Below are 24373 nucleotides of genomic sequence, written 5' to 3' on the forward strand. Positions count from 1 at the left end.
AAATAGTATCCAGCGATTTTCAAAATAGTTTTCCTTCATTTAAAAAGGAAGCTCAAAATGATGACAGATTTATCGCAAATTTTATTTGTGCTATTAACCCCTTGGGGACGGGTGATTCAGAAAAGCATTCGTACAAAATCAGAATCAAGTTGCAATTAAATAAAAAACGGTAACTTAAATGTAGTCGTTACTAATTTGACAGACTTACTTTGCTTTTATTTTAATTATTGTTAGTTTAATCATATATATAATCAATGTTAATTCAAAGTATAGCTAAATAGTTTTATTTTGAACAAAGTAATGGTGAATTAAATAAATCAAAAAATTATAACTCCGCCCACAAATAAACTGCTAAAGAAATACTTCGATTACCAGTTTTATTTTCTTACCCTGATTGATACGGTTTTTTGCTGTCACGTATTTGTGACAGTCGGCGCGAAAGGGTTAAAAAAGATTTATTATAAATGGCACTGGCATTATTGGAAGTAACCTTCCGTTGAAGAATCTTTTCTTTCTCGTTTTATTTCTTTTAATTTTTTTTATTTCCTTATACAGGTATATTTCGTTGCAGGACAATTATTGTTAGGTATTATCATTTTTATTTAATTTTGTCTTATGATAAAAAATAATATTTGTAGAAAAAGTCTTATCATTAAATTTTTCTATTAAAAAATACAGAAACTACTTAGTAGCATAAGAGAATTTCTTTATTTACTTATATCTTGCACAGTTTTCAACATTTTGCTTTTTAAATTTTAAATCAAAAATTTTGTAATTAAAAAAAAAAGTGCTACAAAATGTTGCTTAATTTTATTGCATACATTTAATTTTATAGCGAAAAACCTTAAGACGAAAAAATTAGCTTTTATAAAAATGCCCATATAAATAAATATTTATAGTAAAGATAAAACTATGTTTATAAAATAAATATTTGAAAAGATAAAGCTATTTTGAAAAAGTTTTGTGCAATTACAGGGTTCCCACGGTCCTTGAGAATTTTAAAAAGTGGTAATAGAAATAAAAGAAATTTCGAAATTTTTATTTCTGTGTAGCCACCACTAAAAGTTGTTTTCTAAAAAATATATATATGCACGAAAATTTCAGCACTTTACGATAAAAAAGTATATTAAAATAAAAAAGTATATTGTAGCTCCACCCTAAATTTGCTACCACTTTTTAAATTTTACAAGGACCGCGGGAACCCTGAATTATTACAGATAATTACTAAATTAATTGTTACATGTTACAAATGTATTGCTACATTTTTCGGCACAAGGTGTCGGAAACACTATTTTTCGTTTGTAATTTACTGTCGGTCCCTAAAACCTCTTAAAGCTTTAAACTTCCTTAGTAACTATAAGAAATAGCATGATATAAACACTTATGAAGCCAGTTCTGGCACAAAACGTCAATATGGAGAAGAGCCACAGTTTTGTGAAAATAAAAAGCGTTTGTGGTTTAATTTTATATTTAAAAACTTACTCCCATGTTGCATTACTTTGGCTCATAAAAACTTGTCAAACTGAGAATAAGGCACTGATTTTGATAATTTTCATTTCCATGGAAAAATATCGCCAAATCAGAGATTTTTACAAAAGTGTAATAACTTTTAAATTATTTAAGTTATTTGCCTGTTCAACTCCCAGAATATTCTTCAAGGATTATATGTAAAGTAGTTTAAAATCATCGGATTTGCTTCAAGTGTAAGGCATTTAAACTATGTCTTTTTTTTATTTTCCTTGGTGACAGAGCTTCAAAAAATAGCGTTCAGGAGTATAAACTTGTCAACCAACACATATCTTAGCCTAATTTTATTAAAAGTGGTGGCAATATTTTTGAAGATATTGATTACGCAAACCTCTTAATTAGCGCTATGAAGTAACTATGACTCAAGATTAATAATATAAATTAAAAATGGTGCTAATAATGTTTTTACTGTAATGAAGACTAGGAAATCAAAATATCTTACTACTCACTTTTTCTGTCTGTTTGAATTCAAATCAGTGGAGTGATTTTACTTTACAATTAATGTAACAATCTATAACCGAGATAATTTTTTTATTCACTTAAATTAAGCGAGTTGAAAACAAAACTTGATGTTTACAATTTTATCTTTGCCATGCGTAATATGCTTTTGAACACAAAATTTAAACTTAATGCCGTTGCTCCCGCATCCGTTGAATTATTAAAAATGATAAAAACTGGTTGTATAATTTTATCATCACAGCTTTTGTCATACAATTATTTTATAAACTGTAGTTGGTATTTCAGCGCTTATTGTTTTTTAGGGTAGTTCATATCCAAAATGATGAGTATAGGATTCAATTATTTAACAATACATGGTATTTTTAAGCATTATTTTTATCTATTTATTGTTATTTCTTATGCATTCGTGTTTGACTTTTCAATAAAACCATAACATCATTATTTATTAGTACATCACACAAAAATAGGGATTCGTAAATATGTATTAATTAAAATCATGTCTTAAAGTGACATACTGAATTTCATGTCAATTAGTTATTTTCCTTACGAGCTATCATTCTTACTTTTGGAAGAAAAAACATATTTAACACGTTCACGCCGGGGTGACCCACCGGTGTGTCTCGCTAGATTGTCTCATTTTGGCAGCGCACCGGACTAAAAACTGGTAACAATAAATTTCATTTTTTATTTTTTTCCGGGAATAATAAAAATTCATAACTACCAATTGTTTTTAACGGATGCAATTTTTATATTGAATTGCTTCTTCTCCGGGATAAATTTTCTTACAGTGAATTGTTATTGTTGAGGATAGATTAACTCCTCCCGATTATTATCTAATATTGAATTAGTTCTTCTACCAGTATTTTCTCTTCTCCCGCACCAGTATTTTCACTTTTCCCGGCGTGAACGCGATAAGAACGAAACAAATCATAAAAAGAAGTAGCAAATAAAAACCTTTTTCTCATTAAAAAGGTGCGTGGAATTTTTCCCGCTGTCAAAGATTCTTATTATATTCATTAAAAGTTTAGTTAAAAAAAAGTATTTATATTATTTCTTAAAACAATAATGTCACATTATTAACAGTTTGTTTTAAACATTTATATTTTTTTTCAGAACATCGAGGGCGAAATCTTATACCGGTTCTGGTTTTTATACATGGAGAGTCTTTTGAATGGAATGCTGGTAACCCTTATGATGGCAGTGTATTGGCCAGTTACGGAAAGGTAGTTGCAATCACAGTTAACTTTCGACTTGGTGTTTTTGGTAAGTAGAAAGCATTTCACAAATACCGAAAAAGGTGTGTTGTTTGAAATCATTTTATCTTATCGTTTCTTTTAAAATTAATATAAAAAATTGCTGCTCCTACTTTTTTTAATCTACAAAACTTATGCTTTCGCCATGCTTTTAAATTAACCATTTTTATTACATTAATGCATGGACATTTAGAAAATAAAAACGAATGAATGCTTCTGCTATTAATGATTATCTTTAAAGAAATATGGCTCCATTTACATTGTAAAAAAACCGCATCAAATTACAGTAAGAAGCACCCGCATCTAGGGTGCCAGTACATTTTACAGTAAAAACCGTTTTTAACGGAGCATGTTACGAAACTAAAAATCACATATTCCGTAATATTTAATGTAGTAATTACAGTAAAATCACTGAATAACTCGAATTAGATAAACAACACTATAAAAAGTACTATGTAATATTTTAGTGGCCAGTTTTAAACCTGTAAATAATAATTTTCGACTCATCTTTAATGAATAGAAAATATTTCTGATCTTAAAGATCTTTAAAAAGCTTTTTTAAAAATTTAGATACGAAGATGTATTTATAATTCTATGAAAGTAACCCTTACATTGAGTTATCAGTACGCGAAAAAATTTCTTTTGTCAAAAATTATTTTAATGATAAATTGTTGCCAAGTATTCTCATCAAGATTCCGCAAAAAATAGTTGAATAAACAAAAATATTTACTTATTTGATTCAAGAGAAAGATTCTCTACTTGTAGGACATAAAAGTTGATAGACATGAGATACAGCGTCCTTTACAATATAGCGGCATTACCTCTGCTGAGTTCTCGTGGTCTCTTAAAACTACGTGATTACTTTCAAAGCTTTTAGCTTGCTGCAACCATGCGGGCAAACTTAGAGCCTTCGTTCAGTACTTCACTAATTATTGCCAAAACCGACTTTAAAAATTTTATTGGTTTGAAGTTTTCTACTTCTCTAGAAATTAAGTGACAATTTATGGCTATTAAATTTTGGTTATTGAAAGTTATTAACGTCAAAAAATATTCAATGCATTTTTACATTACCGTTATGAACTTTACTATGTAGACGATAAATTTAGCTTAAAAATGTCCTCCAATAAGGTGATGAATAAACAATAAACTTCATTCAATTTGGTATATGTTATAGATATGAAAAAATACAAATAAGATGAAGTTTTAAATGGAAAAAGCGTAGTTGCTGTTAAATTTTTTTAGAGGATGTAAATTATTCTTCCCGATATAAAATAGTAGCTCAAAAAGTTGTTCAAATGCTTAAAAACTTTTCTTTTTCTAATGAACAAACCGAAAATATGTAAGTTTCATTATTATTATTATAATTAATAATAATAATATAATATACCAAACCGAGTTTTTTATTGTTTAAAGACAATTTTAACTCATCATCAACAAAATTATTTTTAAATTTTTAATTTTATGTCTTCGATAGAAAAAAGAAAATTTAATTATTGTTTAAAAAAGTGTATATTTTAGTGTTTTATGATGATTGAATTGTTCTTAAAACTTAGTATAGCATGTTGCTTAAAGTCACTTTAATACCTACATTTTGGTAAATATTTAATATCTTTTAGTAGGTCAAAATGCTTTTTTTTTAAATATTATTTTAAGGTTTTCTACCGATAATGGAGGGATCAGCAAGAGGAAATTACGGAATTACAGACCTCATCGCTGCTTTGCATTGGATTCAAGAAAACATTGCACAATTTGGCGGGGATTCTAAAAATGTCACTCTTTTAGGACAAGGACATGGAGCTGCTCTAGTACATTTTCTAGTTCTTTCTCCAATGACTAAGGGTATTTATTTGTTTTAACTTTAAAAATAAAGTTAACTTCCACATGTGCAAAGTTTACTATTTTTAATAAGTTCAGAATTATTAAAATTATTATTTCGAAATATTTCCATGAAATGTCACTCTTAAATATGGACACGTAAAATGTCGATGGTTGTAGAATTAAAACAATTTTGGTGCTTGCTAAATTTTCCATGAATTACGTTAAAAGTAATGCAACATTTAATCAAGGAAATAAATGAATAAAGATGCTCAAATGTATTATAAACAGTTTTTATATTACTCTTGCTATCTTAGTTGCCTTGAATTTTCTTTAACACGTTCACGCCGGGAAAAATGAAAATACTGGTACGGGAATAGAGAAAATACTGGTAGAAGAACTATTTCAATATTAGATAATATTCGGGAGGGGTTAATCTATTCTCAACAATAACAATTCACTGTAAGGAAATTTATCACGGCGAGGAAGCAATTCAATATAAAAATTGCATCCGTTAAAAGCAATTGATAGTAATGGGTTTTTATTATTCCCGGAAAAAAACTAAAAAATTAAATTTATTGTAACCAGTTTTTACTCCGGTGCGCTGCCACGATGAGACAATCTAGCGTGACCCACCGGTGGGTCACCACGGCGTGAACGTGTTAAATGTGCGGAATTTGTGAAAATGCAAGGTTTTACAAATAGATAAATATAAATTATAATCAGACCTCATATTTGTTAGAATTATGGCTTCTAAACATGTGTACCATAACGTAATAATACATTGGACCAAGTAGACGCTCAATATAAATTTCACAAAATAATTTTAACATCTTTTTGTGAGTTAAAATTACATTTTTAACATAAAATATATATGATGCATAATATATATGATGTATGTACTATATTCTAGCATTAATAACCCAATTACAGTATTAAAGCAATTACTGACAATATGCACTTGTTATTTATATTAAGTGTTTAATATTTCACAAATACTTCCCCACGACGTACTATTTATTTTCCCCTTAATTTTAAATATGAAAAAACATAGAATATATATATATATATATATATATATATATATATATATATATATATATATATATATATATATATATATATTATGATATTTTGTGTTAAAATTCGTTTCAGGGTAACTTATTTACACTTATATTTTCACAGGTTCTTCACTTTTTCCCTTAGGCCTTTTTCATCGAGCCATCATGCTGAGTGGGTCTGCTTTAAGTCCATGGGCAATAGCTAGAGAAGCCAATCAATATGCTCAGAAGCTATCTAGCACTCTTGAATGCCCAATTAATGACCCAGCTATAACTTTAGAATGTTTGAGACAAAGATCTGTTTCCGATATACTTGGAGTTGATATTAAAGTACCAACATTTCTTTCGGGTTTTGGACCAACTATTGATGGTATTGTGATTCAAGGTGAACCAGAAACCTTGTTGGAAGTACAGAGTGAGGAATACCCGATTGACTCAATTGAGGTTATGTTTGGGATATCAAAATCCACTTCTTACTTCCAAGTGACCCAACAAGAGGAATCTGAAGGTTTTGGTATTGGACGCAGAGATAAGCTTTTAAGAACGTTAGTCAGAAACATATTTAGCTATCATCTTCAAGAAATATTTCTTACTATTATAAATGAATACACAGACTGGTCTAAGACCCCTCAACACAACGTGAACGTTTTAGAAAGCACATTGGATGCTCTTGGGGATGCATTGTTTGTTGCTCCTGTAATTAGAGCTGCTAATTATCATTCTGAAGGTCAAAGTGTTGTATATTTTTACGTATTTAATTATCAAACAGAAGGTGACAAATATTTAGAAAAGCAACGATGTTTTTGTGAAGCTCTTGAATACATATTTGGAACACCAGTACTTGGATATCCAGGGTATTTGCCAAAAAACTTCAGCGATAATGAAAGGATATTTTCTGAAGCAGTAATGACGTATTTAATTAACTTTGTCAAAAGTGGGTAAGTTTTGATAATGTATGAACACCTCACTTTTAAATCGATTTCCTTGATATTTGAAAATTAAGGTAGTGAACATCTGAAGGAGATTGGCTTCTGAAATAAATTATTCATTATTTAATGAATAAAAAAATCCTTTAATAATGCTATTATTTATTATTAGAGTCTTTTGTTTCTATTGATACAGTTAACCGCCGATTAATTGCTTTAAAATTGAAATCTTAAAAAAGTCAGAAATTTAAGTAAATTAATTTAGTTTATCAAGCATTTATATTTTAAAAGCATCAGCATTTACAAATGGGTGGCAAAATTATACGTTTACTTTAATAGAGGTGGTCAAAAACAACACTCTCATATAGCAGTTTAAGGCCAAAAAATTTAAATACTTTTATACAGTTGGTCAAAACAAACACTTTTATATCGTAAGTCAAAAGCAACACTTTTAAACACATCTATGCAGTAGGTGAATCAAAAACAACACTTTTAAACACTTTTATTTATTAGTTTAGAAACAACACTTTTATACCGTAAGTCAGTAGGAGGCTCTGTGTAAACCATCCTTCCTTTACCAGCAATTGTTACTTTTTAAAACTGTTGGCATAATTTGAAAGATCACGCTTGAAGCTTTTAGAAATGTTGATATTTTAACCATGAAAAATTAGGAAAATATTCTAAATATTGATTTCTTGCGCAAACGTTGTTGACTTATGAGGAGTTTAGTTGAGATTGTAAGTGCAATGACGAATTAATTCCTCAACAATCAACACCATTTGGGCATGTATAAAACAAATAATCTCTTCTTCGGTGTACAATGTGTTAATATTAACATATTTAATTGCAAAAAATAGCTCAATAAGTTTCTTTTAAAAGCTAATTGGCTAAATTAATTCACACCCAAAAGACTAATAAAATAATAGTAAATATACACACATAGATCAGAAATAACTGATAAGAAAAACTATATAATTATATTGGTTCTAATATCTTGAAGGAGCCGACTAGACTGTGTAGTGGATAGAAAGCTGACCTCACATCAGAAAGGTCCTGGGTTCGATTCCCAGACAGGCCATGGATATTCTTTCATTCTCTGCACTATTTGTTCCATGGGATCAATGTTGGCCCACCTTATATAGTACCTACTAATACTTGAATGACGAGTGTCAATTGGGTGGGCGTTAGAAAAAATATTTTGTTGGATAAATAGTTCTGCTGTTTAGCTACTATATACGAATGATAAAAAGGAATGCATGTATATTGAAATAAAATTTATAGTGATAACTCAACAGAACATATCTTAAACGGAAAACAACTTAAAATATTATGTAATAAATCTAAATTCTAGACTTCGGTTTAATTTAATTGTCAATCATAATTTGAATATTCTTCGGTGTTCTTGGAAAATCGGAAAAATTCGAGATCATTTCCATAAAAAAGATAGTTTAAAAAGTAAAAAGAACAAAAAGTATCGGAATCAAACTGCTTTAAGACAAATCATTGAGTAACTATTAAAATAATCCATGACTAGCTATTTATAAAGAAACGAAAACACGACGGTTTTTCAAACGCTAAATATCTTTTCCTTGAAGTAAATTTAAATACTTAGAAGCCATTTGCCGAAAATGTTTTAATAAGAAAAGGAGGAAAATAAAGTTAAAAAATGTATTTTATCAATTTGAATTTTATTCAGAAAATGTGTTAAACCATAAGAAATGGAACTTTCGGGTATATATATATATACATAATTTATTACGAAATATGCTTTATTTTTAATTTGAAGTAAAGAATTTATATAAAAGAAATTTGTTCCTAATTAGTGGTGCAATTTAATGTTTGAGTTTTGAATTATATTTTTAATGCTTTTTTTACAGAAATCCTAATTCATTTAAAGTGGAGAAAACAAAAGAAAAACATAGAAGCAAAATTGATAAGAGCTGGCCCATATATGATAATGTACATCAAAAATATATGATGCTTGGTAAGTGAATATTATAATCAAATATACTTACAATTTTTGGGTCTAACAGTTGTGAATTTTATACTAGTAAAATTGCATTGACTATTTTGTTAACGTACGTGAATTATTTATTTTCTGCAATAATTGAAAATTAGTTATAAGAAATTCATTCGAAAGCTAAACAATGATTTCTGATTTTTATCTGAGAATGACATTTGAAAAAGATCAGTAAGGATTTTAAACGCTTTGATAAATATTATAAATTATGAATTCAAACCCAAAATTGATCCAAACATTATTGAATTACTGACAAACAAATTCTTCAATTTTTTAATAGTGAACTCTTACAGATATATTTATTTAAAAGCAACGAGAAATGTTCTTTTCAATTTGGGAGATACAAGTTTGATCAAATTATAATTCCTCCACGCTTTCTTCTATAAAAGGAATTAAAATTTGGTGGTAAGTTAGACATTTGGATTTTCAAAGAACTCTTACAGTTTTTTTAATCATTACGTTTATCTTTTAAAAGAGGTTTCTTATCTGGCTTGTGACAAAATCAAAGAGTAATAAATAATAAATGAAAAGGATTGATAAACACATGACTAAATTGTTGAACTTAACATATTAGGATCTGGTGTTCCCATTTTGGGAGCAAGTTCACTTTGGGACGGAAAGATATAGAGCGGTAACTTATTTTTTCAGTTCTTTGCCTTTTTTCTGCAAGGTTAAAACATTCGGCATACCAAATATATTGTAAGTATAAAATTTTTTCAGAAATATAAAATCTTTCGACAGCAAACTTTCATATCTTAATTGCATTCATTATCTTATACTGCCAAAAAAATTGAGGGCAATTTACTTTAAAAAGAGATGAAATAAAGGTAAACATATAAATTTTGAAGGAAGTTTAATTTTGTAAAAATTGCAAACACGAGCTCAAATGAGGCTTACATGCTTTTAAGGCAGCATTTTGAAAAAAAGAATATGTTTTCATTGTAGTCTTCAAAGCATTCTGGCCAATATGAAATGTTAAAATAAACGTTACAAATCGACAACAAGCTCTTCTTTGCCATCAAAAAGCTTCCTGTTTATATGAGATTTGATGCAATCTTCTTTTTTGACTCAGATAATTAGATTGTTTCTCTTTCATCTTTTCTCCGAAGCAGTCAAGCATTGACTGCAGAAACGTTGACCATGTGGTAAAAATATTCGCCTTTATCAATCCTCTGAGAATGGCTATAGAGTGTCAGCTGCCATAACTGCATGATAATCACATTTGAGGTTCACAATAAAAATAGCTTTATTTCAGCCAATAAAATCTCATAATTCTTTACTCATTATAATAAAAATGATGCAGAAAAAAGGAAATATTTCCAGTCATTTGATGTTTGCAAATAAGATGCAGAATTCGCGTTCCTAAATCAGTTGCTCTTTGACTTCTAATGATGAAACGAAATGGTTATTCTTAAGTCATCAGAATAAATTATAATTCTAGTATTGCTTTCTTTTGCGGAATTTCACAAACTTTTCTTGTTATCATAGTGGGGTACTAATTATTGAGTACAAGTGAGCATCCAGAAGATTTGAAATAGCATTTATTTCGAGTTTTTATTTCTAGTAATCTCATACGAGGTTTCCATGCATTAGAATGTTGAACCAAATTTGATAGTTATTAATAGAAAAAATCGTCTCATTTAAACATAAATGTCCTACCAATCTTCCTTTTATAAAAGCAACATTCTTGTTACAATGAAGTATCAAGTTTTTGACCTATCGGCTATCAAGAAAAAAATACACTTGCAATGTATACTCAATACCCTAACTTTTCCATTTAGTTTTCTATTTATAAAAATATTTATTTAAACTTTCTTTTATATTTTTTGAAATATTATGGGAGTATAATTCGAACGAAAAAATGCTTTAACCCTTTCTAAGGCCGTTATTAGTATACTTACCACCAATTTTTAATGTCTACGGTGAAATTTTTTACCACTTTTAATTTAGGTTTCCAATTGTTAATAACTTCAGCTTTCTTGAAGTGCGTTTGAATAAAATTGGTAACCATCTTTTAATTAAAGAAAACGTATGAAAGTTATAAAATACATAATTCCTCTTGAAATTTGTAGCATTTATAAAATTTATTTTATATATAACGAAAATTAGAAGACAGTAAGTTCCTAATAGGTCGTGGTAAATATACTTACCACCAAAAAATGGCATTAAAATTTCAATTAATTTTTTTTGAGCTAAATGAGTTTTTTTTCTTATATCAATTACTATTCTTATATCAATTTCAATTCCAAAAATACCTTAATATACCTTTACTAGAAATAAATGGCCCAGTAAAGGGTTAAATGCATCATAAAATAATGTATTTTTTTAAATCTTTTTAGGGGTTAAGCAGAAGGTACGTGATCACTATCACGCTCATCGTCTCTCATACTGGTTAAATCTATTCCCAAAGCTCCATCGAACTAGATCTGAAAACATTAATCTCGAACACAGTTTTCTCATTGATCACGATAATCCATTATCATATGAAGGTCCTGTGAGAGAGGTTCCAGTAATTCTACCAAGAATTGTAACAAATGCTACAGCTAGTCCGAAAATTGTAACCTCAAAAAATGACACCAGTAAGGATACTGCAAAGACCAAGACTGTTACCACGGTGCAGGTCAATTATCAATTACCTACAAAAGATTTAAATGTGACTGAGTCTTCTGGATCAAGTATATTAAGTGAACGTTATTCATTGGTGCTTCATGCAACTGTAGGCGCTGGAATAATTCTTCTTCTTCTTAATATACTTATATTTGCTGGAATTTATTATCAACGTATTGAAAGAAAAGCTAATGCTGCATTGCGTAAGCGAAATTCAATGGTAAGTCTTCTGATATCAGTTTGCTAATTTTGTAATCAAAATATTTTAAGAAAATCCTATCCTTCAATTTAGCTAAGAGAGATCATCTTTTGATGCAAAAAAATTAATAAGAAGCAACAATATTTTTTTTCTTTTAAATTTCTGTATTATCAAGCCAAACAACCGAGCAGAGGAGTTTTCGCACACAAATTCTGCACCTTCGATTCACATGTTAACCAATAGAAGTAAATATGGAATCATAACTTCCAGCTTACTTATTTTTAGATTATTAGGAAAAAAATGTAGTCTTAATATTAAAATTGTTTTAGATTCATTGATTGCAATTTTGTTAAATAATATGTATTCTGAGGAATTAACCTTGCTTCGAAATCATGATGATAATATTAATTTTAATTTTTCGTATTTGAGAATTAAAAGAGAAAAAAATATATTTGCATTGCTGATTTTTTCAATAAAAGGAATGATTTTAAATTCAGCATCACTAAACTAAATACATGGAATTCTAATGTTTCTAAAAACATTTATTTAAGCATTATTTTTAATCAAATGAATAGAGTTTAAAGAATTTGTAGTAACGATTTTTTATCCACAAAACAAATAGACAAATTCTTCTAAAATTTGATGGGAAACAATGGACATCCAACTAATGCTATTAAATATTATGTATAATGAATAATTTTATATAAAATTTTTATAAAATCATCAAGTTAATTGTAGATTATAATTTTTTAATGGATTTATTAAAAATTTCATTGTTAGTAGAAATTATATTTTCATCATGTGCAAATTCTATTCGTGCAAATCCGTGGCTAAAAATCGTTTAATATTCAACAAGGAATTTTTTTTTTCCATATATGTTAATAATTTCACTAAAATTATCAAAATTAAAATTTTATAAACAATTTTATAATTTAAATATTTTATAATAAAATTTTATATTTTTTTTATAAAATCATCAAGTTAATTGCAGATTATAATTTTTCAATGGATTTATTAAAAATTTCATTGCTAGTAAAAATTATATTTTCATCATGTGCAAATTCTATTCGCGCAAATCCGAGGCTAAAAATCGTCTAATATTTAACAAGGAATTTTTTTTTTCAATATATGTTAATAGTTTCTCTAAAATTATCAAAATTAAAATTTTAAAAATAATATTTAACTATTTAATCATTTTAAACTTTAAATTTACCTGTATAATATTATTACCTAATGCATATCCAGTTTTGAACCAATCCAAGGATATTAACAAATTAAATGCGGTTCTGAACATTAGTAAGAACGTGACAGTAAAGTCCCTAATAAAAAATTCCTCCCACTACCCTTTATTTATGCTTTTATTTTCAATTTATATAATATGGCAAACTAATTACGAAACTATTTTAACCCCTTCTCTGTCGGCGTCGCATATTGTACGTTCGGTGTATTAGTGCCCGTATGGTCGGCATCGTATGCCATGTGATGAAGAGAAAAACTCTATTATGGAAATTGAATTTGTTGCTACTTACATATTTCTTTAATACGTTCACGCCGGGGTGACCCACCGGTGGGTCACGAAAGATTGTCTCATCTTGGCAGCGCACCGGAGTAAAAACTGGTAACAATAAATTTAATTTTTTTAGTTTTTTTCCGGAAATAATAAAAATCCATAACTACCAATTGTTTTTGACGGATGCAATTTTTATATTGAATTGCTTCTTCGCCGTGATAAATTTCCTTACAGTGAATTGTTATTGTTGAGAATAGATTAACTCCTCCCGAATATTATCTAATATTGAAATAGTTCTTCTACCAGTATTTTCTCTTTTCCCGTACCAGTATTTTCACTTTTCCCGGCGTGAACGTGTTAAATAACTGGTCCAACTTTCTTCAAAATTTAATCAGTGAGATTTCCCACCATGAATTAAAATCAAAAACATTTTGTATTAACCCTTTGACAGTTATGAACGAGTTCAGCTCGCAATCGAATCGTGCTTCATAATGCACGTAAACGAGTTCCGCTCGGCGGCAATATTTCGACCGTAATGGTTAGTAACGAGCACTACTCGCGTAGTAAAATTTTTCCCCAATGCGAGCTGACGAGCTGAGCTCGTACGCCATTATTATTCTGCATTGGCTATGTTAAAAACGAAAAGTATGCAAAAACTGTTATTTATGTACTACGAATACTGTAAGAAATTTTTAAAACGCGTGAGGCGAGCTATCTACCGCATCCAGAGCTGCCAACTTGCTGCGCTTGGTAAAATAGTATTTCCCAGTGATAGCGAAAGTCAAGTTACTTTCAATTTAGTATTTTTCCTTTTAAGTAATTTTTTCACCACTAAATATCAAAAACTATAAGTATCATATAAAATGCAACGTTAAAGCAATAGTCTTTTGGTTACTCTATTAAAAAGTAGGCGTAACTGCCCTTCTCCAACGAAATTTGCTACCACTTTATTATAACAATTCCAGAAAGCGGAGCAGTTGACATTTAGTCAGAGAAGGGTGACATTTTCGGAAGAACGGCGGTGGAAAACAGCTGCCACTCTCGACTACTGTTTGCTCGTAATACTGCGCGAATTAATAAAACGAAAACTGCTCATTTCCCTGACCGTCAAAGGGTTAAAGTTTCTGCAATTTTTCTTCCCATTGTTTTACCGTAATCTGAAATAAATTATTTCAGTTTTGAAATAAATATGATAGTTACAAGCGGATTCCCAAGACTGATTGTAAAACTGTTTTAACGGTAAGGTTGGAAAAATATTTTCCAAAATAATTTTTTACCTTATTTTAATAATTATTTTAAGCAGATATTTATCTTAAACACCTAAAATCAATAAGCTTAGTTAATATATTATCACAGTGTATTTTTTAAGACGAAACTTGGGTGCATTGCAGAGAAAACTGGAGATCAGTGGACGGGACATAGTATATTTCACCAATCAATAGGTCAAGCAAAGCATTGCCTGCTGACAAAAATATTTTGCATTTTCGAATTTAGGATAAAACATATATTAATTCTCAGCAATAAAAAGGCTTTTTTGTGGTAAGACATTCGAAAAAAAATCCGACAGAGAAAGGGTTAAATATTTTCTGCAGAATACCGTTAAGTGGAAGTAAATTTAAATTCTCTACTCAAATTGCTTTAATGTTGTATTTTGTGTTTTATTCGGTATTTTTCTTACATTCTTATTTTTTTAACTTTGGCTGTTCTATTTTGAATTTTTTGTTTATTTCTTTATTTTTGCTTCAATTTTTTTGGTGCTCCTCACCACACTGTTGTATTGATATATTTTGCGTTGGATATATTAATACAATGTTAGAAAGCACTCTCTTCTGCTGATCTAATCGTGTGAGCTAACGACGAGATTATATCTTTTCCTTGCTTTCTTATTTTGTTTGCAGGCTTTCAATTTTTAAAAAATTATTTAAAAAGCATTTTATTTATTAATAAATCTTCCTCAATATAATTTTTAACTTCCTATTTTTAACTTGAAATTCTTAATTGTTCAATCGTTTCAATTGAACTTTTAATTATTCTATTTAATCTGTGCTCACAATACCAGAAATAGGGGCATTAATTGTGTGTTCCGTTTATTATAGCAAACATCATTTCAAGAGCTTCAAGTGCATCAGTCTGTAATTACTCATAAAAAAGCTGTAACGTTTCGAGATCCTCCATCATCGCTGATGTATCAGACTGGAGACCTTGCGCTTCAACCACCATCCCACTACAAACATCCTCATAAAGTGCACTTGAAACCTTGCACCATTCCAACACCTCCAGAGCTCTCTCAGAAGTGACCTTAACCGCAACTAAAATTCATTTCATAAGTGCTTTGCTGATGTTTCAGCCAACTTATCATTTGGCTGTCAACATTCATAATCCGATCTTACTGATGAACCAAGCAATTTAAGTGGTTAAGCTGCATAAATTGTTTACGAGAAGCTTTTGCTGCAGAAAGGAGAAATGGATTTTAAAATAGTAAGGGCTTTGATGTTTGTCAAAACACGAATTTTGCTTCATGAAATTTCACGATTAAACTAGTTTAGTTCTCGAAATACCACATAGAAGCAAAATATGAATGTTCTGATTTTTATTATTATTTTTGTATCTAGATGCGTAAACCTATAAGTATTTCTACTACAATTTGTACATTGTTTATTGCTCCTCCAACTGCTGACTTAGAGCAATATCTCCTAGAAGAGAGAAGGCCTAAGTACGGGTTACATATAAATCAGAAATTCGATCTTTTAGTAGTCCAAGTGTAATGACATCTTTCGAAATATCCCCCAGTGCGCAACTTATAGCCTGATTGTAGTGGAATATTTCTCATTTCATGTTATGTTGGACAATTAAATTTATCCGTTCTGAGGCCTTCTTTCTTCTAGGAAGTGTTGTAAAAAGCATATATATATATATATATATATATATATATATATATATATATATATATATAAATATTCCGAGTGCTAGTAAGATTAAAAGTAAATTACATTTATAGGTGAAAATTTTCCTTGAATTTAGCGTTAGCTTAAACCATACCTGCCAACTCTTCCGAATTTTCCGGAAGATTTTATTTTCATATTTAAAGTGGTAGTAATTATATACTATTTTTTCTTTTATAATCTTAATTTTTAAATGATATTGATCACCACTATTCTCACAAAAATTAAGCACATATATTAATATGCGTTACTATCATGGTTGTCAACCTAAGTTTTCTCAAATACAACGTATTTGTTTGCTTAAAATTGAAGTTTTAATTCCATTTTAATACCACTGGGAAAAATGATAATGGAAGGGATTAAAAGTTGGCAGGTATGGCTTAAACCTACCAAAGTGAAATTATCATAGATTCATAAATATGTAGAATTTATTTAAATATAGTGGTGGTCAATATCATTTTGAATTAAAGTTATAAACGCAAAGAATAAATAGCAAGCATACATTTCACTACCACTTTAAATGTAAAAGCAAAATTTAACGCTATATGCTTAAAAATTGGCAGGTATGTATATATATATATATATTCAATATATATATTCATTTCCTTAGTACTACATATGCAGGCCTGCCAACTGCTACGCTTTTCGCAAAATATTTGATAGAGTGGTAGCCTTTCAAAATTATTGGTAATTTTGGCAACTTTTCAAGAGCCTCACCAAGAAATAGCCTGAACAAAGCCTCGTCGCATATAAGCTTTCAAATCATTTATATCTAGAAGTGCAAAAAATAAGTTTAAATTAATAAAAAATAATACATTAAAAATCTAAAGATAACTACCAGTTGAGTAAATTTTTACAAAAAATCGTAGAAAGTTCACAGCTTTGTTAATGTATTCCGGGCATAAAACTACTCAAGTTTTTTTAAATTTCATCAGAACTTTTTGTTTTATTTTAATTTTGTAAGTGTTAAGATCATATCTCAAAGAAAAGTACAGGACGCCCATAGGCTCTTTAAAATTATTATAGTGGTATTTAAATTTTCGTCATAAAATGCATTTCAAAAAATTAAACAGGATAACAAGGTTTTTAAAAAGTTTAACATGAAACATTCCTGATCCCTACGATTATTCTATAACTCAAGCGTTTATAGAGTTATGTTATGGATGAAGTGAGAATTTATAGCATTTAAGTGGTTGCTGAACCAGAGAAATATCCCCTGGTTTGTTGATCCACTACTTTGCTGCTTTGTTTTTCCAACTTATACACTCTTCACAGAAAGTTTCAACTAGTGGTTGTAATGAGAAAATTGAATTGACATTTATACCTGCCATTTTGTACGGTCGTTGAAAAAGATTTGCAAAACTTAAAACAATAGTAATTATGTTGAATTTTGTAAGAACAAAACTATTTAGATATGCATACCTGCCAACTTTTAATCCTTTCAAGGATGATATTCCCCAGTGGTAGTAAAATGAAATGTAAATTACAATTTTAGGAAGAAACATTTGCTGTATTATGACCAAGCTTATGCAGTTTACTAGAACAGTTTTACACACTAATGTATATGCTTAATTTTTTTAAAATAGTGGTGAATTAAAAATATTATAAATTAAGTTTATAAATGAAAGGAATATATGGAAAGCATACATTTTACTACCACTTTAAATATAGAAATAAAATTTTACGCCAAATGCGTAAAAATTGGCAGGTATGGATATGTATAAGCGTAAATATCCAAAATGCGAACATTATCAACATATTTTTTTTTAAATTTTGATTCGTCGTGGTAGTTTAAATGTTTTTGTTTTTTTTTAATTTTAAAGATTCAATTCAGATTTAATATTCCAAAAACTGAGAAATTTTTTCTCAACATCAGTACAAGTTGGCAGCTAAAGACACTGCACCAAGACTATGGCAAACAAAGATACTCCCCAAAGGTTATCCTTGATAGTCAACACCAAGACAGTTACTGGGGAGAAATCTGTGAAAGCTTCAAAATGTTGAAGAGGAAGCAGGTCCCACGACATAGGGACATTCCAAACGCTTCTTCCTCTCAATTTCAATTTTGCTTTGGCAATTTTTAATCACTACTCTCATTCAAATGAATGCGCAAAAGCCTGCAATAGGTTTGCAACACAGATATTGATTTTAAATACGTAATACGGACACTGTAAGCAGGATTAATTAGTCCGGTATTCGAAGCATTTAATGATGCGCAGCAAATCTTCAATTTTTAGGCTTAAGTCGTGGTGGCTCAGGGAATAGATCATTGGCCTTCCAATCAGGTTATCCGGGTTTGAATCCCAGCGATTGCTGGTAGATACCAATTCTACCAACCACAATGATAGAAATTAACGTTATTACCACTTTTTAATAATAGATATGCCATGATCACTGGCTGGCACTTAACGTGTTTAGTGTAAATCATACTTCAATTTGAAGTTTCGTAATTTAACATTCTGCATTTTGCTATTAAGTTGTCATTTAATATTCATGTGTGTAAGTGGTCAAAACATTTTGAAAAGAAGCTTTAATAATTTACATGCAAAGTAGTGTTTCTGGAATACTATGTAAAAGGGAGATTTTAATATTCTTTCAGGATACCTCTGTAATATGCTCCTTCTTTGATGTACGCATTATGTTTTTATTCAATGTGCCAAGGGTGGTATTTTCAAGATGATAGATGGCTCTCTGAACTTAAATCTAGAGACGAGAAGTTAGAAGAAATATCGTCTATAATTCATTATGTTACTATGTTTGTACTAGACAAGGATTTAAAACTGAAGGTTAAATACACACATACAAGTTAAATTATTTAAAAACAGGTAAAAAGAAAAATATGCTAATATCTTTCTTTATCTCCTTTGAAATCTTAAGTAAAGAGCCATAGAAAATGTGGGTCGTATTTGCCTCAGATTAAGTAAGTACAATTATGCATTTTAATTCTTAACCACCTGATTAACCAAATGAAAACTGAAGTAAGTATTATTGTATTTATTTCCTTAAATTTTTTTGATGCTAAGAAAGTATTGTGATGTGATAATTATAGCATGAAAAATTCAGTCATTTTTTATTAGAAAAAAGTGACATTTCTGAAGGGGTTGGGGATATAAAATTTTAGGACAATACTTTTTTTTTTTTAATTAAAAGAACGGTCAAGTTGCTTCATGCTTCTATTGCTTTTGAAATGTGATATACTAACAACTACCATAACTAATAAATACCAAAAATTTCTTTTCAATACAAATAAGTTCTTTAGTTCTAGTTCTTCAGTCTAAGTTTAGTTCTAGTAGTTCTCTTTAGTATCTACTGTATTTATTAGAATAATACAATCGCCAATTCTTCCGCAGTATCTACAAGATTTTGTATTTAATATGGTAGCAAAACATAATACATTCATACTTTATTTTTATAAATTAAATGTACTTTATAATGCTGTTTGCTGCAATTAATCATTTCAACCAGAAAATAGTTTGATATAATTTTCAAAATTCTCAAAAAAGATATGGTTACTAATTATTAAGGTAAAAAAATTCTCATTTTAGAGTGCTAATTGAAAATGGCTCCTTAGTAGAGATGGGAACTTGCTCCGGACAGCAAATATATATTTTAAAGTGATAGTTTATCATTTGTGATACTTGGTTAAATAAATTAAATTTAGTAGATTTTTATCCACCACTATTTCTAAATAATTCGTAGGCTTATATAATTCACCACTTTATAGCAAAAAACAAGCAAAAATAATCAAATATTTGCAAAATTTACTTTGTAGTTATTTACCGTTTTTTTAAATTATTTTATCGTGTCTGGAGCAGTTAGCATCTCTGCCTTAGAAGCGACAGAGGAGTGCGAAAGGTTGAAATGGTTTTAATTACCACCGCATTTTAATAATTTAAACGTATTCATATTAGGCCTGCTAGCTTTTTAAAATTAAGTCTAAGTGTTGCCTAAGTTTTAATGCTAGTTTACAACTTCATTTTAAATAGCAATTCAAGTCCACGTAGAAAATCTTTTTTGACATTAATAAAAGTTGGCTGGGTATGGCATAATTACTCATACCTGCCAACTTTTAATCCCTTCCATTATGATTTTTCCCAGTGGTAGTAAAATAGAATAAAAATTTCAATTCCAAGCAAAAAAATACGTTGTATTTGAAAAAACATCAGCTGACAACCATGATAGTAACGCATATTACTATATATGCTGAATTTTTTTGAGAATAGTGGTGATCAAAATCATTTAAAAATTAAGTTTAAAGAAGAAAATATAGTATATATTTACTACCACTTTAAATATAAAAATAAAATTTTACGCCAAATGCGTAAAAGTTGGCAGGTACTGCTACTGCTCGTTAATATATTATTAAGTTAAGTAGCTAATAAGAAAATAAAATTGAAAAATACTAATTACCACTCTTTATTTGTGAAACGTTGTCCTAAGTTATGACGTCAAATCTCCAGCCCCTGGTTTCCAATCATTGGTTTATAGATTTCAGTAAGTTATTTTAGTATTTCGAGTGTGTGTGTGTTATTATTAATTTTGAAAAATTGAATGTTTTTAATTTTTGCATGTATTTGAAAAATTAATGTGATAAAAAAAGTTATTCCCCATCAATAAACGTGAGTTGTTTTAGCTATGTAATTAATGAAAAATCGTCATAGTCATCACAATTACTAACCTTTTGCGATCGGTGCAATTAAAACGAATAAGTAAACCAAGTACGAAAATCAAAACGTTAAAAAATCATCACAATATATTAATTTGCTCCCCATTCAGTAAAATTATAGCATATAAAAGTGAACTCTCAGAAAAATAATGGTGTATTAAATAAAAATTAAAAAATATGGGATGGTAAATATTGCATGTGGATCTTTGGCACTTTTGGGTAATCTTCAAGTGCCTAAGGTAGAGCTACTAAATTCTCCAGCCATGCAGTTTATGTTCCATTTATTTTAAGAAAAGGAAAAGCCTTCTAAACATTCCTGGAGCACTTTAATAATTTATCATGACGCTAGTAAATACTACTTACGAGTGAAATCCACCACAACTCATGATACAAGCGGGCTTTTTAGACAATTTCACCCATTTGTGCGTAGCTTCCCTTGAAAGGTTAGAAATAGGTGAATAACTGATTCATCCGGCATAAAAAGACATATAATAAATATTGGTGGGAAAAGGAAATGAGAAGGGAAAAGTGGCGCCATTCACCAAAAGTTGGTAAGTCATATATTTAAGTAAATTATAAAGTAAAGACATAATAAATAATAACAGTAAACAGTATAAATAAGAAATAATAAAAGTAAAGAATATAATATACATACAAAGAAAATTAATTGCAATATTTACAAGTAAATCCACTATGGTTTAACAAAATAATATCACAATTGAATTAGAATTGAAATTAAATAATAAACAGTTTGCCAAAAGAAATTTAAGTTAAAAATGACTTGATTAAATAATTTAGAATAATGAGTTGACATCAAGTAAGCCAAAGTAAAATAAAGTCTGTATCTCTGTTAATACGACGGCCCAGGTGACCTAGTAATAACCGCTCATTTCTGAGTTCATCAGCACTCTGAAATTAACAATTGATTTGTCCCTCGAACGCTAAGCAGGGGTTGATCGTATATCAAAGTGCTGATAAATTACAGTAGTCTAAATCTGTGTAAATAAATCTTTTTCCGAAATGACGCTATATTTACTTTAAAATGCTAAGAAATAAAAAGTGGTAACACTAATGTTCATTTATTAAGATTTATTTCAAAGAAACAAAATAGTTTCGCCTTAACTATTTTCTCCCACTACCAAATAAGTTGCTACGTTTAAGTCGACAATTTTGTCCCAAATTAGTTGCTACATTTAAAGCAGGGGTAATAATAATTGCCAACTAATGCAAGTTAGTAAATCGACACCAGTAAAATTATACTGCTACTGTGAATGGGAATACTAGGTTTACTATAGAGATAGTTTTATACGATTACTGGTAAAAGAGTGCTTATCAAATAAAGCGTGGCTTAAAAGCGTGCGAACCCTTGATTTTGAAGCTAATTTGGTACTGATTAAAGAAGGGAATGCTTGATAAGTAAATGTTGTCGAATGACAGCATAGCACCCTGAAAATTTAAAAAAATGTGTAAAATCATTAGATTCAATAATTAGTTCAGAGGTACTCGAATGTAGTAACTAATATGGAACAGAGGAGGTAATATATTCTAAACACAAATACTTATGGTCTGAAATCTGTTTTTTTTTCTTTATTTACATTCCGACAAAAACTTTAGAAATCTATGGTGAGTGAGGATAGGCATCACCCATAACCTCCTACATCAGAAAGGCTCCACATAGCTTTTTAGAGCCAGAAGTGTGCACGAACCCAATTTCTATTTTAATTGTAATTAAGAGAAATTTGTCATATATAATTGAGTATTGAATCTGTAGTAGTTGATAAGTAAATAAGACAAACCAATTATATTCATAAATTAAACATATTTTTAGACATATATTTGCTACCACTATTTTATTTTACTAAATTTTCTATTAAATGATTCTTTTGTAAACTTGTTTACCTTCATAGTGGTCTGATCGGACTAGCTACAAAAAACCGTGGGGAGGTTTTCAGTTATAGGAGGTGGTGGAATAGGGCGGCACCCGGGGTCCGGATAAAAGACAAGGATTCGCAAAGATCTTTCAAAGCTTTGTTTTGCAAACAACTTGATTTTTTTCCGTCTACTTATGTTATATCTTTGACAACTAGTATTTTGCCACTCAATCAGATGAAAAAAGAATAATAATTAATAAATAAAGTAAAAATTAAATAGAAGGGTTGCAATATTTCTTAATAATTTATTAGAGCAAGATAGAAACTTAAAAGAACTTCTTTGTATTACAACCATTTCCAGATTAACAAATTTTCCTTTAATTCAGGCTGGACATTGGAGAGTGCGACTATAGATTGCTCAGACTAAGTGAAGCGACATACTTAGGCTCTTTCTTTTTTAAAGAATAGTAGTAGCAAAACATATAAAAGTAATAAGTTTTGTATTTCTAGAGGCTTTTATAATTTGTTTAATAAGTGTTGCTAGATTGGTAACACTGAACCGAAAATGATTGACTCTAAGCACAATTTATAGTGTTATTTGACAATAACTGGTTTTTGTAATTAATTTATTTCTTAATCATTTTGTATTTTAGATAAGGGCAAGTTTGTGTTATGAAAGAAGATGCTTTTATAATCTATACCAGAAACAGCCGAAGGATTTTTAATGACTGATGCAGATATCACATTATGTATATTATTTGATAAGTGCATGCCATAAATTGTAAATGCTCTGTTCTGAACATTATTCTTGTGAATCATACACTGTAAAAAATATTCATAAATTTGAAACATATATTTTTGTGTATTAAAATAAATATTATATTTTTTCCTATGTCGAGTTGTACATTTGCGTCAGAATGTCACTTTTAATTTTTTCTCGAAATTTTTTTTCATAGTTGTTATTTTTATTTATATTGTGATATTGTGCTATATTTCTATCTCAGTATAAACCACTCGCATTAATTAGCAAAAAAATTGCTAAGAAATTGTGAGAATATAAAAAAAAAATGAAAGAAAAAAAGACAGAATTTTACATTAAAAAAAATTGCTAAAAAAGCAAGATATGTTTCTTTTTAATGAAATTTGAATTTATTCTTCATCACTAAAAATGTACAAATTAGCAATTTCTTGTAACAAAATATGCCAATTTCTGATACTTGTATTTGTCAAGAATAATTCTTTGCCGCTAGCAATCTAATATTTTTTTTCGTTCGGTTCACATTTTATTCAGCACTTTAGGATTACGGCACACAGTGTTGCCGTGAAATATCCTCATTGGTAGACGGATCCTGGGTTAGAGTCTCCTTGCTGTCAGGCTAATCGTGGGAGGCTTTCGTGGTATTCCTATCCATGGAACGCGCAAATACGGGTTAGTTCCATCATAAAGTCCTTCATGAAAGGAAATTTCTCTCAATACTTGATGCAGGAGTTCCCTTGTCTTCTAGATTGGGTTCAAA

General features: G+C 29.2%; 1 protein-coding gene across 1 annotated transcript in view; it reads left to right on the plus strand.

The window, feature by feature from the left end:
- Nucleotides 1–23748, plus strand: part of LOC107448352 (neuroligin-4, X-linked) — a 92880-nt gene extending 69132 nt beyond the window's left edge. Inside the window, exons 2-9 of the mRNA XM_043049834.3 lie at nucleotides 3100–3249; nucleotides 4893–5078; nucleotides 6240–7053; nucleotides 8919–9025; nucleotides 11401–11888; nucleotides 15474–15855; nucleotides 18919–19144; nucleotides 23510–23748. Coding sequence (XP_042905768.3) covers nucleotides 3100–3249; nucleotides 4893–5078; nucleotides 6240–7053; nucleotides 8919–9025; nucleotides 11401–11888; nucleotides 15474–15674 — 1946 coding nt within the window. The 3' untranslated portion in view covers nucleotides 15675–15855; nucleotides 18919–19144; nucleotides 23510–23748. The remainder of the gene's footprint in view (nucleotides 1–3099; nucleotides 3250–4892; nucleotides 5079–6239; nucleotides 7054–8918; nucleotides 9026–11400; nucleotides 11889–15473; nucleotides 15856–18918; nucleotides 19145–23509) is intronic.
- The last annotated feature ends 625 nt before the right edge of the window (nucleotides 23749–24373 follow it).

This window comes from Parasteatoda tepidariorum, chromosome 12 (genome assembly GCF_982258835.1).
Source record: "Parasteatoda tepidariorum strain Cologne lab strain chromosome 12, Ptep-v5.0, whole genome shotgun sequence".
NCBI lineage: Eukaryota > Metazoa > Arthropoda > Arachnida > Araneae > Theridiidae > Parasteatoda > Parasteatoda tepidariorum.